The 13,998-nt window shown below is 39.9% G+C and overlaps 1 protein-coding gene across 4 annotated transcripts in view; it reads left to right on the top strand.

The window, feature by feature from the left end:
- LOC127454855 (echinoderm microtubule-associated protein-like 5) overlaps nt 1-13,998 on the top strand; it is a 206,223-nt gene that overhangs the window by 180,230 nt on the left and 11,995 nt on the right. For 3 of the 4 annotated variants that reach the window (XM_051722324.1, XM_051722325.1, XM_051722323.1), the window contains 10 exons: nt 1,885-2,014; nt 2,116-2,214; nt 2,721-2,741; nt 2,840-3,013; nt 3,113-3,321; nt 4,129-4,286; nt 4,816-4,930; nt 8,960-9,148; nt 9,267-9,439; nt 9,786-9,948. In XM_051722324.1, the coding sequence (XP_051578284.1) occupies nt 1,885-2,014; nt 2,116-2,214; nt 2,721-2,741; nt 2,840-3,013; nt 3,113-3,321; nt 4,129-4,286; nt 4,816-4,930; nt 8,960-9,148; nt 9,267-9,439; nt 9,786-9,948 (1,431 nt within the window). The remainder of the gene's footprint in view (nt 1-1,884; nt 2,015-2,115; nt 2,215-2,720; nt 2,742-2,839; nt 3,014-3,112; nt 3,322-4,128; nt 4,287-4,815; nt 4,931-8,959; nt 9,149-9,266; nt 9,440-9,785; nt 9,949-13,998) is intronic. The other variant, XM_051722326.1, reaches the window with a different exon arrangement.

Genomic DNA, 13,998 nt, shown 5'->3' with positions numbered 1-13,998 from the left:
AACCCATAGGACTTTCTTTCTTCCATAATTGGAAAATAGATTCATGAATTTTTCTATTCATGTAAAAAGTTGCAATGAAAGTGAATGGGACTGAGTTTAATCTACCTTACATCTCCTTTTGCACTACATGGAATTATTAACTGAAAGTTGTAATTAAATGTTTCTAAAGGCCAAAACATACTTCACGCAAGTACACAAATGCAGACGCGAGTGCTTGGCCAACGCATGGCCAGTGCGTGGTCCAATTGTACATGCATAACGTGCGCTCTTGCATTGCTCTGGCAGTTACAAACCTCAGACCACAAGAGGACAATAGATTTTTTAGGTCTGACCACGAAACCAGTGTTGCATCTAAAACCAGGAAAACGCTGCCTTTGTAGGCTGTATATGGTGGCAGGATGAAAATAAGGTGCTTTTCAAACTTGTTTGGAGACCAGTTTTCTTAAGACTTCCATTCATTCAGAGTTCCATTAACTGATTAGGCAGCAAGTCAGCTGCCTAAGTTTTCAGGATGCAGCCCAGAGGTGGTAGATGTGTCGATAGTTGAGAAGTGGGGATGAGACATGGAGAAAAAACAAGTTTGTTTGAATGGACTGGGTAAAAAAAGTCATATATATTTTTTGAAAAGATTCAACACAAATTGCTGCCCGAGTCCGCCATGACAGTTGTTGATTGAAAGAAGAAAATCTGCTCTAGCACCCCTTGCGGCAATGCTGAGAATGCAACGCGTACTTGCGTTGTGTTATGAATTGAGTGCTGACACATTTCACAATGCAACAATGTGTGAAATCGAGCTTGCATAGCAAGGTGCGTCTGCGTTCACATACTTGTGTTGGGTATGTTTGGGCCTTTAACCTGTTTTAACCTTTAACCTTTAACATTTTAGCCTATTAGTTTTTCATAACTAATACTGTTTATTGTTTAGAAAGACTATCTACATACCTAACTACAGTAATGTGGACCCATCCATAGTCTAACCTGTGGTTATGGCCTTATTATTACAAATGCCACAGTTGAAAAATAAATTGAAAAACAATGGTAAACTTTCTTATAGGCAAATATAATTTAGAATGGTAAAAGTGGTTAAAATCTGGACTTCCATGGACAAATGGACAAATTATGGACAAAGTTTTCCTAACTGGCCATTTCTGCCTTCTGATATTCTAAGAGATGACTTAAATCATTAGGCTTGTGTCCTGCTGAACTCATATAATTCTTGTTCAAATAAAATGTCCAAAACAAATACATGCAGTTACAGTCTCCACTTAGTTTTATCACTTTTTGTGGGGCAAGGGATTTTGACTAGTGAAAATGCTGAGGGGCTAGTACCTTTAGGATACCACTAGCCACAGTGGCCTGTGAGCCAAAAAGTTAATGTCAAGCCCTGCCCACAACACTACACATTTTTTGTATTTCTCCCCAATGAAACACAGCTATCAACTGTCATATAAGGGAGACATCCAAAATGTGTAGTGTTGTGGGGCTCCTGGAACAGGGTTGGGAAACACTGCTAGTAAAGTACTGTACAGTTCTGTGCTGTACTGTACTACAGTGTCATATCCAGTCTTATCCTATCCTATCCTATCCTATCACCTACTACACTAAACAACAATTAAGTGCAGTATAGTATACTAATACCATAAATCACTTAGTAGTGATTTTGCTATTTTTGGTATGTGGACAGCTCAGTCTGTTATCTTGCCTACTGAATGCATTAAATGTTCATTACAGAGCTCTCTGTCCCCACAGTGAAAGTGGTTAGATGATCTTTTTAACCTCTCTTGATTGGTTTCTCTGTCTGTCCTATCACATCCTGAGAGACAGATACTCTCTGCTGTTGTCATGGATACAACCTCAGACACCCCTCTTTGACTTTCCCTGCAGGACCTAGTGCTTGAGCTGGTGTTTGGTTACCGAGGCAACGACTGCCGTAACAATGTGCATTACCTTAATGAGGGGGCGGATATCATCTACCACACTGCCTCAGTAGGGGTCGTCCTAAACTTAACAACAGGTGGGGGGAAACTCATAGATACCTGTCATATGTAATGCAATGTTTAATGCATTTTAATGTGCCAAACATTATTTTATTTTTTTCTGTTTGTTTATCATCAGCATGTCAGAGTTTCTATTTAGAACACAGTGATGACATTCTGTGCCTGACTATTAATCAGCACCCAAAGTTCCCCAGCGTGGTGGCAACTGGCCAAGTAGGTATGTTTGTGAAAACCTCCATCCTCTCTACTCATTTTGGCTAAATAGAGGTCTGCTCTTTGATAATGTAGCTCAAAGAGTTCTCAGCTATGTTTCATTTAGATATCAACTTTGTCTCAGATGTCTCTCATAAACTGTATGTGCATACCAAAGATCAGATAATTTGGTCATGATGGCATATGATAAAAAATGTTTTGTTCATATTGAAATCTCTGACCTTTGCAAACCTTTGTATCTTGGTGAATCTGAGTACAGTTTGATACCAAGTTGAAGTCCAGTAAACAGAAAAAACCTAATTCAGCATTAGGTGTGACCACCCTATGCCTTTAAAACAGCACCATTTCTCATAGGTACACTTGCGTACAGTTTTTCAAGGTTGTTGGCAGCTTGGTTGTTCCACGCTTCTTGGAGAACTTGCCACAGTTCTTTGTATTTAGGCGATAAATCGAATCTGCATTTTTAAAGTGCTGCCTCTTTCAAGTTTAACTGCTGTTTTGTTCACACAGGTGATGCTGGTGATATGTCTGGTAAGACACTTTGTCCAGTTCTGAACAGAGTTGCAATTCTCTTTAGTTTTAGACACAATAAACAACTGTGTACAACTTGAGTCTTGGTGTATTTACAGCTACGTCTCCTTCTATCCACGTGTGGGAGGCCATGAACAAACAGACTCTTTCTGTGCTGCGCTGCCATCATTCTCATGGTGTCTGCTCTGTCAGCTTCAGTGCCACCGGCAAACTGCTGCTTTCTGTGGGTCTGGACCCCCAGCACACCCTCATTATCTGGAAGTGGCAGGAAGGTAGGCACCAACTCACAGCATTCACTTTGCTTTAATGTCTTTGCATGATTTTATCAGTTGTGATGTTTCATTACATTTGTGGCGTAATTTGTTACAAAGGTGCCAAAGTAGCAAGTCGGGCCGGTCACACCCAGCGGATTTTTGTGGCAGAGTTCCGACCCGATTCAGACACTCAGTTTGTGTCAGTGGGGATAAAGCATGTGCGCTTCTGGTCACTGGCCGGCAGGGCTCTGCTCAGTAAGAAAGGAGTGCTCAGCTCTATTGAGGATGCTCGCATGCAGACTATGCTCTCAGTGGCATTTGGAGCTGTAAGTATTCTTCTGTTTCTAAATGATGTTCAGCAAGGAATAGTTCAAGCAAAAATGTCATCTTTACTCACCCTCATGTCATTCTAAACCTGTATGACTTTCGTCTTCCGTGAAACACAAAAGAGGTATTTTGCAGAATGTTGTGGAGGCTCTTTTCCATCAATAAAAGTGAATGGGGCTGTCAAGAAAAAAAAAAGTTTAAGTTTTTATTTCTCTTTCGTTTTGGTTTTAAATTTCTGTTTAGTTTCAATGGTGCATAAATAGTTTTTATAAGTTTAGGTTTTAAAATGAATATTTATACTTTTTATTTTGTTTCAGTATAGTTTTAGTTGTCATCCCTTATAACAAATGGTTCCATCTGCCTCACTGAATTTGATCAGAAAGTTCAAAGTTATTAAGTCAGTTATGACAACCATTTCATTTTTGGGTGAACTATTTATTATAATGAATTGTGAGAATGTGTGTGAGTAGGTATTTATGCAAGTGTATGTGTGCATTTGGGCATTTTTTGTGCACTTGTGTGCCAGAGCTTAAATAGGAAAAGAGATATTTTTATTAAAACATGAATTCAAAATGTTGTTTATGTTTGATTATATTTAAGAACTTAACTATTTGTAGGAACATAACAAAAATCATATTCCAATCTTGCTTACAGTATTTAGGGACTCTGAAGTGCTCTTGCAGTAGCTTTACAGGTTCCGTGTAAAAGTACTAATGAAAGGATGTGAAAATGTTGTGCTTTGCCATGTTTGTGCTATTCTTTCTCTTAGAGGTCACTAGATTAGTGCAGGTTTGTTTTCTTTTCAGAATAACTTGACATTTACAGGTACCATTAGTGGAGATGTGTGTGTGTGGAAGGAACACATTCTAGTGAGAATCGTGGCTAAAGCTCACACTGGACCTGTGTTCACCATGTACACCACATTACGAGACGGGCTTATAGTCACAGGAGGCAAAGAACGACCGTAAGTGACCAGCTATTGCTTTAGAGACTGTATGAGATGGTTTGAATACCTCTTTTTTTCAGTATTGTTGTATTTTCTACTGAAACAGGAAGATGGGGTGGGAAAAATCGATGGGCTTATTTTTTTAAAATAGATAATAGCATTCAGTTTACACCACAGCTTGGAAAAATCATGGCCGGTGGTATTAGAGGGAAGACATTCTCATTCTAGAGAGCATTTTTGTTGTTTTTTAGAAAGAGAAAAACTGTGAATCTTAAATGTGTACCTGCTAAAAGTTTGCATCGTTATGTTTTGGGAGTAGACTACAATACACTAGATGGCCTCAAAACTAACAGACATGGACTAACTTCTGTAAAAAGGTTTTTAAAAATGCTTGAGTGGGTTGTTTGTAATTATAAACTAAGTAGATGTCTGTTGAAGTACTGTATATCTCATGTTAAACCAATTTTAATATTTTCTGAAATTGCATAGGCAAAAAAAGTTCTGATTCATAGTGAATAAGAGGTTTTGGGTGGGCTGCCCTCTGCAGGTCTAAGGAGGGAGGTGCACTGAAACTGTGGGATCAGGAGTTGAAGCGCTGCAGAGCCTTCAGACTGGAGACGGGTCAGATCATAGACTGTGTGCGTTCTGTCTGCAGGGGCAAGGTACAGTATTTACACAACATCATTACTGTTATAGAGCAGTGGTTCTCAAACTTTTTCAGGTGTCACCACTTCAACAGTATAACAAAAATTCCGGACCATCTAACAACCAAATTCTTATTCAATGACATTTTCACCATTCCTGTCTTGTACCACTCATCCATAATTTAGCTAGACCGCTGTGTTGTTCTTATTTAATTTTAACTGAATTTCATTCAAAATTCATTCAAATTTAGCAAATGAACCTATCTAATGAGTACGCCGACACGTAACTGTCACTACGTTACTGAAGTGAGACTAAAAGGGCCACTGTCTTAATTGATCAAATGTTTTCACAATTAGTTTATTTATTGTAATGAATTGATTTTTGTCAGTTATTTTAATTACTTGGGTCCCTTTTTAGTAGAAGCTATTTACACTTATTGCAAATAGTGGCAGATGCTATTCTCCACACCACTTCTCAGACATTTATAATGTATTGTTTTGTGCTTTTGTCTGGTTCCATCAGACTATTGGGCTGCAAATAAACAACTGTACACTATGCAAATAGTCACGCTGTTTTTTTAAATCAAGTCAATCAGCTCGCGGAACCAGGGACGGATTAACCACCGGGCCAACCCAAAGGGCCCGAGCCCTAAATCAATTATTTGTTTATTTATTTATTATTTTGAGATATCTATTATAAATCCACGTAAATGTTAGCCTTATGTGCAATACAATTTGTTCGGCCGAATGCATGCTGGACTACAGCAGCGTGAGCAGACACTTGAGTGCGCACTCGGGGAATCTGCATCTCACAGGCGCAGCGCATTTATTTGACGGACTACAAAGAACGGCGTCTGATTTACAAAATGCTTCCAAACACTAAGGTGCAGCTTATCCTGGCTGTGTACAAAGCTGATGGTTTAAACTCATATAAGCGACAGAATTCGTGTAACAGTATGGAGGACAATAAATGTTTAAGTCCTGCATGCATTTAATGTTTAATTATAAAGCGATAGATGCCTTAATACCCTAAATATGTGCACGGCAACCTTTTGTAATATTTGGTTAACCGCGAGAGTTCACGAACAGTTATTCTGTTATTTGTCTGGAGTCGAGACCCGGGAATAAAGAACGTTTATTGCCATGGATGCGTCAAACACAATCTCAAATAGCAGGTATTAAATTGCACAGTGAGCTACGAGCATAAATAGCACAATACATAGAATTTCAAATGATAAAATCATATTAAAGTCAAACAAAAACAATCTCTGTCACTGACTGCAACATTATAGGCTTATTCTTAATAAATGGAAATTGCGTAATCCTGCCAGGGCAGGTTCACTTTCCATGAGGCAGCGAACGCAATTGGTTTATGGGACTTCTTCGGGATGCTTTGATTTTTAATTGATTCAGCATTTAACTTATGTAATTATTGTCTGCACACTAGAGCAAAAGGGGGGAAAAAAAACATTGGCTCACCGTTTATCAAGCGCTGAAACTTTGCCAGGTAAAAAACAATCTGGAATCATGTGTAACAGTCACATTAAGTCCTCTTTGCAACCTGAACTTAATCAGAATGTCGATTTGTAACACCAGTGCTGAAAAGGCTTGATGCAGCGCAACAAATGGTCAAAAAGAACACAGGTGTCTCGAGATGCGTTTATAAATATTGAAGTTTTTTTTTTTTTTTTTTTTTTACTTAACAGTGTTTAAAGAATTTGACAGTCCTGCACAATGAATTGTAAAATAGAACGCAGGTGTCTTGAGATGCATTTATAAATATTAAAGTTTAAAGTTTTGTTTTTTTTTTTGTGATTTTCTCCCCTTTTCTTCCCAATTTGGTATGCCCAATTCCCAATACGCTCTAGGTCCCCGTGGTGGCATAGTGACTCACCTCAAACCGGGTGGCGGAGGACGAATCTCAGTTGCCTCCGCGTCTGAGACCGTCAATCCGTGCATCTTATCACGTGACTTGTTTTACTGCGGAGACATAGCGCGTGTGGAGGCTCACGCTATTCTCCGTGGCATCCACGCACAACTCACCATGTGCCCCACCGAGAGCGAGAACCACATTATAGCAACCACGCGGAGGTTAACCCAACGTGACTCTACCCACCGTAGCAACCGGGCCAGTTGCTTGCTTAGGAAGCCAGACTGGAGTCACAATATTAAAGTTCTTTTAAACTTTACAGTGAGTTGTGGCACAACGATCAAAGACGTCCGTCCAGTGCATGTTTACATGGCCTCGACACACATGTGAACAGCCCGTAACTCACCCTATAGCCTACTTGAAAAACTGACCTGAACCTGACCAAAAACCTGTAGGTTTGTCAGGTACCGTCGGACTCAGATTGGGATGAAGACCTCTATACACGTGCAGAATAACCGAATAGTGATTTGGTATTTGAATACAGGTGCTGTGCACATCCCTATTAATAATGCATGATTTTGGATTGGTTCATAATTAAAAAGTAGGCCTACATATAACTGGCCATGTAAGACATTGCTCCAAACTTATCTTCTGTCAATTTGAAAAATCCAACCAAATTTGCCAAGCGTCCTGTAGCGCATATTGGTGAACGTAGTCATGTCATGGGGGGCATCCATGGTGTACTGGCCTCTCAGTTCTTAATCTGTCCTTGCGCAGAACACTTGGAATCTTTCACGGACCACCAGTGGTCCTTACTAAAGAGGCAGCCTCCAGGTCACAACCGGCATGCCAACCATCAGGCATGCCAACAAGATTTCAGAAATAGATGAAAATAAAAGCCATTTCATTGTGTACATTTTATTTAATTTGTTTTACTTTTTGTACATTAATATTTTATATGAATCTGTAACTGTAAAATATTTTGTTTTGTAAACCCTTTACATTTTGCATAAGAGGTTGACCGATGGTGGATTTTGCCGATACAATAACTAAGGTGGTGGAAAAAGCCAGAAAACCGATTAATCGGCGATTAGTTTTTAAAATCAATAAATTGAAACTTAAAACATTTTCTTAGTGTTTCCTTACTGAAAAGGGCACAGACTTAGATGCTACAAGAGTCCAAAATGAGTAAATCCCAGATGTGTGTTTGTTGTACAACCAAAATCTCAATAATAACCAGATAAAAATGAACATTTGGTGCATAACATGGGACTTTTAACTATAAACAAACCCAAAATACACTGGGGACTCTTATTTTGAAATGTCTGTGCTTCCAAACAAAACATGCACTCTTTCAATTATCTACAATGTATTACAATAAAAATATTATAAAGTAAACATTATCATATGGGCTAATAAATACTGTACGAGCAGTTATTTGTTAACAGTAGATCATCATTCATCAATAGTAGATCAGAGTTTGTCAGTTGTCCGGTATTCCGGTATTATAGAACACTTTTTTCCTAGCAACACTATCAGTCAAACACAACCTGAACTCAACAATCAAGAAAGGTTATATAAATAAATGTTCAGTAATGTCTATGCTTCATATGTGTCTTTTTTTTTATATGACATTTTGCATTAATAATCGTGAATTAGTCCATAAATTGTGATGGTGACAGTGACTATTTCAATCCTCTGTATGTAAATATTTACCAAATTAAGCTTTTTATAGCCTATATATTAATCAGATGAAGGGTTTTAACCACAGAGGAACATGGAGAAATATAAAATAAAAAACTATCTGCAACAATCTGAGTTTTTTCCGATAACCGATAGTTCCAAAAAGCAACTATCAGTACTGATTAATCGGTAAAATCGATATATCAGTTTACCTCTGTTTAGCATTTGTAACATCTACAACAAAGATACTATAAATAAAACAAATTATTCATGAAGAATATTGGTCAAGGCGTGTTGTTGATAAATATCAGCTACGTTTTTATACGCGACCTTGTAGTTTGTCACAGGTAGTTGAATCAGCAGTGTCCCGATGTTTAGTGGATTTAGACACTTGCTAGTGTCTGAATATAATGGTGTACTGATTCATGTCTTAGGCAACTAGCAGGTGCAATGAGATAGCCTGATATAACTTTGTTTTCTGCTTGATTCTTTAGGGGAAGATTCTTGTGGGCACCAGGAATGCTGAAATCATTGAAGTTGGTGAGAAGAATGCAGTGTGTAACATCCTGGTGAACGGCCACATGGACGGTCCTATCTGGGGTCTGGGAGCTCACCCGACCCGAGACGTCTTCTTGTCGGCTGCAGAGGATGGCACTGTGCGCCTCTGGGACATTTCAGAGAGGGTACACTACGCACACAGAACACAAATACTAATAAAGCATGTTTGAATAACTGCATTGCTCCGCTGCTATTCAAATTGATTGTTTTCTTGATAAAAAAAAACAAACAAAAAAAAAACAGAAGATGCTGAATAAGGTGAATCTTGGTCATCCTGCGCAAACCGTCAGCTACAGCCCAGACGGTGACATGGTGGCCATAGGCATGAAAAATGGAGAGTTCATTATACTCCTCGTGACCTCACTCAAAATATGGGGGAAGAAGAGAGATCGGCGCTCTGCCATCCAAGATATCAGGTGAGCCTGGCACTCATTAAGTCATTCATAATTTAGGCTGTCAGTTGATTAAAAAAAAAAAAGTGCATGATACGTTAGATAATTATTTAATCAAATCTTCATTCATCAGATTCTTGCATTATATTTTTTATTATTTGCCTGTTGATTGCTGTTGCCTTTAGTAGCAGCTAAGACTTAATTCACAAGAGCATGTTGTGCATTAAGGTGGAATTTGAAGCTTGAATTACTTACTGAAGAAAGTAGGAAAATGTATGGGCTTAGCACTATTTTTGTTGAATACAATTTAACTCTGTTGTTACTGTGATGTAGCTCAAGTTGTAACAGCTCAAGTTTTCTTTCCCTTAAGGTTCAGTCCTGATTCGCGCTATCTGGCTGTGGGTTCCAGTGAGAATGCTGTTGATTTTTATGATCTGACATTAGGACAGCAGCTCAATCGCATCAACTGCTGCAGAGACATCCCCAGCTTTGTTATGCAGATGGACTTTTCTGCTGACAGCTGCTATGTGCAGGTATAGCATGTGGATAGCATTTCTGTGTGTTTGTTTGTGTCTGTGAGATTGCGAGAGAATAAACATGAATTTACATTAACTGCTGATGTCGTAAATGTCAAGTTATTTTTATTTGTATAGTGCTTTTCACAACACACATTGTTTCAAATCAGCTTTACAGAAAATTATGCTGTAATGTCTTAAAATCATTGTGCGGTTTGAAATCATGATTGTAGATTATGCCTTAATAAATAAATAAATAAATAAAATGGGGAGTCGTGTGGTGCCATGCAAGGTTCGGACATGTGAACGGCAAGTTCTGCGCACTTTGCTAGTTTTAATACTTTTTGTGTCATGGACCGGTGAGACTCGATACACCCTGATTCTTAACCGTTCTAGGAGGACAATATGTCGAAGAATTCAAAATCCTCGGGCTCTGGAGACATTAAAAGACACTTATGTGCTCCAGCTGAAGCCCCATTGCAGCAGGCCGAAAGCCTGGGAGTCAATTTGGCCAGTGAGGTGAAGGAAATTCAGCGACAATTGATGAACGTGTCGGCGATGCTGACGAAGGTCGTTGCTGACTTAGAGGAGCTTGCTGTAATACGTTGATCGATCACTGCCATGGAGACGAAATTCACTGATGTGGTTACAAGAATGGCAGATGTTGAGAAATGGATAGATTATCTGGAGTCATCAGAGAGGGAATTAGCTGCTAATCCGCTAGCGACCAAGGTGGACTTGGAATGCGTTTGGGAAAAGTTGGAAGATATGGAGAATTGTTGCTGATGGAATAACGTCTGAATTGTTGGAATTCCTGAACGAACAGATGGTCAGAATATGGTGAAATTTCTGGACGGGTTCTTTCCGAGTCTGCTCAACATAACAGGCCTGTAACAAGGTTTATAATGGGCAAGGAGGAGGCGGGAACCAGTTGAACAGTCAAAATAATGTTTAATTAAACAAAAAGACACAAACATAAACACACCCGGCAGCTGCGTGTGGCTCTCTTTCTCTTGAACTTGCCCTTCCAGCCGCGCCTGCCGGCAGGCTTTCCCCACCTTTCGACACCTGGGAGGGAGACAAGGGGAGGGAAAAGGGGAGAAGGAAAGAGCGAGGCGGCGCGACAGTGAGAGAGAGAGAGAAAAAAAATTGCTTACCAGTTCCCAGACACGCTGTCGCCTGGTCCTCTTACCCTTGGCAGATGGAACATCCCTCCACGTTCTGACGGTCATTAGCGAGCCCCTCCTTCCCCTGGCGGACGGCCACAGCTGCTCCTTTCGGTGGACGGCAGTGGCGAGGACTCCACGAAAGCGCATCCCTCCTCCTTCCCGGGTCTCGGCACCAATGTAACACAGTTCAGATGGGCAAGGAGGAGGCAGGAACTGGCTGAACAGTCAAAGTAATATTTAATTCAACAAAAAGACACAAAACACACAGGCACGGCAGCTGCGTGTGGCTCTCTCTCTCTCTCAAATTGCCTCATCTGGCTTCGCTTTATTCCTCTCCTCGCTGATTAGCCCGATTGGGGGCCGGCTGTGTGCACTCAAGGCCCGGCCCCGCCCACCTCCTCGTCAGCAGGTCGTAAGCTGGAAATCGAGCAAGCTCACAGAGTTCCGGCTCGGTGATCCGCTGAGGGAGACAGGTCTCGATCAATTCTGGCCAAATTTCTGAGATCATCCAATAAAGGTCTCATGTTATGCGAGGCGATGAGTAAAGGAAGGCTTTCTTGGAAGAACCTCAGCATTTTCTTGTTCCCTGACTTTGCGAATTCGATGAGAGAAACGTGATCAATTCAAGGAATGTAAGAAACTCTTACATCAACGGAAGTTCGCTTTTGCACTGATGTTCCCGGCCAAATTGAGAATAGATGCTAAGGATGGCCACAAAGTATTTATATGTCCCTAACAAGTATTGTCCTTCATAAAGAGTGAGGAAGTCATTGTGTGATAATCACTTGCAGCCGAGTGGACCGACTCACTGAACATTCACTTGACCGTCCGAGGGAACTGAGTGCCTTTTTTGTTTCTTTTGGTGCTGGTTCTGCCTAGCAGCTGGAGTTTGTTTTGTGTAGTAACAGTTCTTCAGGACAATGTTTTGGATGAATCTGCATGTTCTTTGTGCTTATGCCTCCTATTGGTTGGAGTTTGTTTTGTGGAGTATTTCTTGCAGGACATTGGAGTGATTAGGTCATTTGTTGCACTCGTGTAATAGCCGACTGGGCTGGCTCACTGAACATTCATTCGACTGCCTGAGGAAACTGAACAGCTATTTTTTTTTTTGCTGGTTCCACTAGCGGCTAAAGCTTGTTTTGTGGAGGAACACACCTTCAGGACAGTTATGTGGATGAATCTACATGTTCTTTGTGTTTATCCCACCTATTGGCTGGAGTTTGTTTTATAGATTTTATTCTGTTATGTAATTCTGTCTCACAAAATTTTTATAGAAACACCGGACTCGAGTAATCCAATGGCAAAGTTGTCATGGGGGCTCTCGTAGGCATACATGGACTGTTTTAGTTTTGAGGAATGGACACCGGTTGGCGCTGTTGTGCATGGGGTTAATGCGCACGTTTTTTTTTTCTGTTTGTTTGGTTCTGTGGGAAGTTCGGGGTTTGACTGTTGCACTAATGTTGGAATGTGGTCTTTATCATTTTTTTTTTGACACACAATCTATTTTTTCTAATATGTCAAATTGTCAAATGTTAATATGAGTGGATTGTCTCTCTCCACGTAGAATGTGAATGGGTTGGGGCACCCCATAAAAAGAAGGAAGGTTATTTATTTTCTTAAACGTAAGAAATATGGTATAGTGTTTCTTCAAGAAATGCATTTTTCCCCATAGGAAGCTGAAAAATTTGGGAAGATATGGGGTGGATATCGTTTCTTTAGTCCTGGCTCAAATAAGAGCAGGGGAGTCATTACATTGATAAGTAAACATCTACAATTCAAATGTCTCAAACAGAGTAAAGATAAATTAGGAAGAGTCATTATTGTTTTAGCAGAAATTCAGGGGCAAAGGTTGATTTTGGCTAATATTTACACACCTAACGCTGATGATCAGGGCTTTTTTATAGATCTTGAATGGATGTTATAAGCCGCTGGCACACCTCATTATATAACATTGGGAGGAAACTTTAATCTACTGATGGACTCAGTCCTCGATCATAGTGAAGAAAAAGTGTGTAAGCATTCATCAAAAAATACAAAGCATGAGAACTCGTGGAGTTTGAAAGAAATATTAAAAGTGCCGAGGCAGAGCTGAAGCGCCGTATGTAATCTGATGGCCTCAGAGAATTGACCCGATTGAAATACAGTATATAATACTATTTTGTCGTGGAAAGTGGAGTTTTGGCTATTCAGGGCAAGCCAGTCATACTTTGAGTTGGGGGACAAAGCAGGGAAGCTTTTGGCTAGATATATAAAGCAGAGAGTCTTTTTCTACCATTCCATCAGCTGGTGGTGAAATTTTTACCTCGGCCATTGATATTAATAATGCTTTTGGAAAATTCTATCTTGATCTCTATAGTTCCACGTCTACATCTACTGATATTAGAAACTTTGTGGAACCATTAGAATTCCCTAAACTGACGAATGAGCAAAAAAATTCTCTTGATTCTTAGATAACCTTGGAGGAGCTTGGCGAGGTAATTAAGGCCTTGCCTACAGGCAAGCCTTCGGGGCCAGACAGCTTTGCCGCTGAGTTTTTAGATCTTATGCTACAGCTTTTGCTAGTTTATATGGAATCATTAAAGAATGGAAAGCTTCCGCCAACCATGACGCAAGCCCGAATCAGTCTGATTCTTAAAAAGCACAAAGATCCAAGCGAGTGTAAGAGTTACCATCCAATTTCTCTGATCCATCTAAAATTTTGGCTAACCGATTAAGTAAAGTTATGACATCTCTTATACATATAGATCAGGTGGGGTTTATTCGGGGCCACAGCTCTTCTGATAACATTAGTTATTTCATCAATATATGTGGTCAGTGGTGAATGATCAGACTCCATTCGCTGCCATCTCACTTGGTAGAATGGGATTATCTTTTTAAGATTTTGGAAATGTATGGGTTT

The sequence above is a fragment of the Myxocyprinus asiaticus genome, chromosome 17 (genome assembly GCF_019703515.2).
Source record: "Myxocyprinus asiaticus isolate MX2 ecotype Aquarium Trade chromosome 17, UBuf_Myxa_2, whole genome shotgun sequence".
NCBI classification, from domain to species: Eukaryota; Metazoa; Chordata; class Actinopteri; order Cypriniformes; family Catostomidae; genus Myxocyprinus; species Myxocyprinus asiaticus.
The sequence above is the reverse complement of the archived record's forward strand: the minus strand, read 5'-3'. Positions and strand labels throughout refer to the sequence as shown.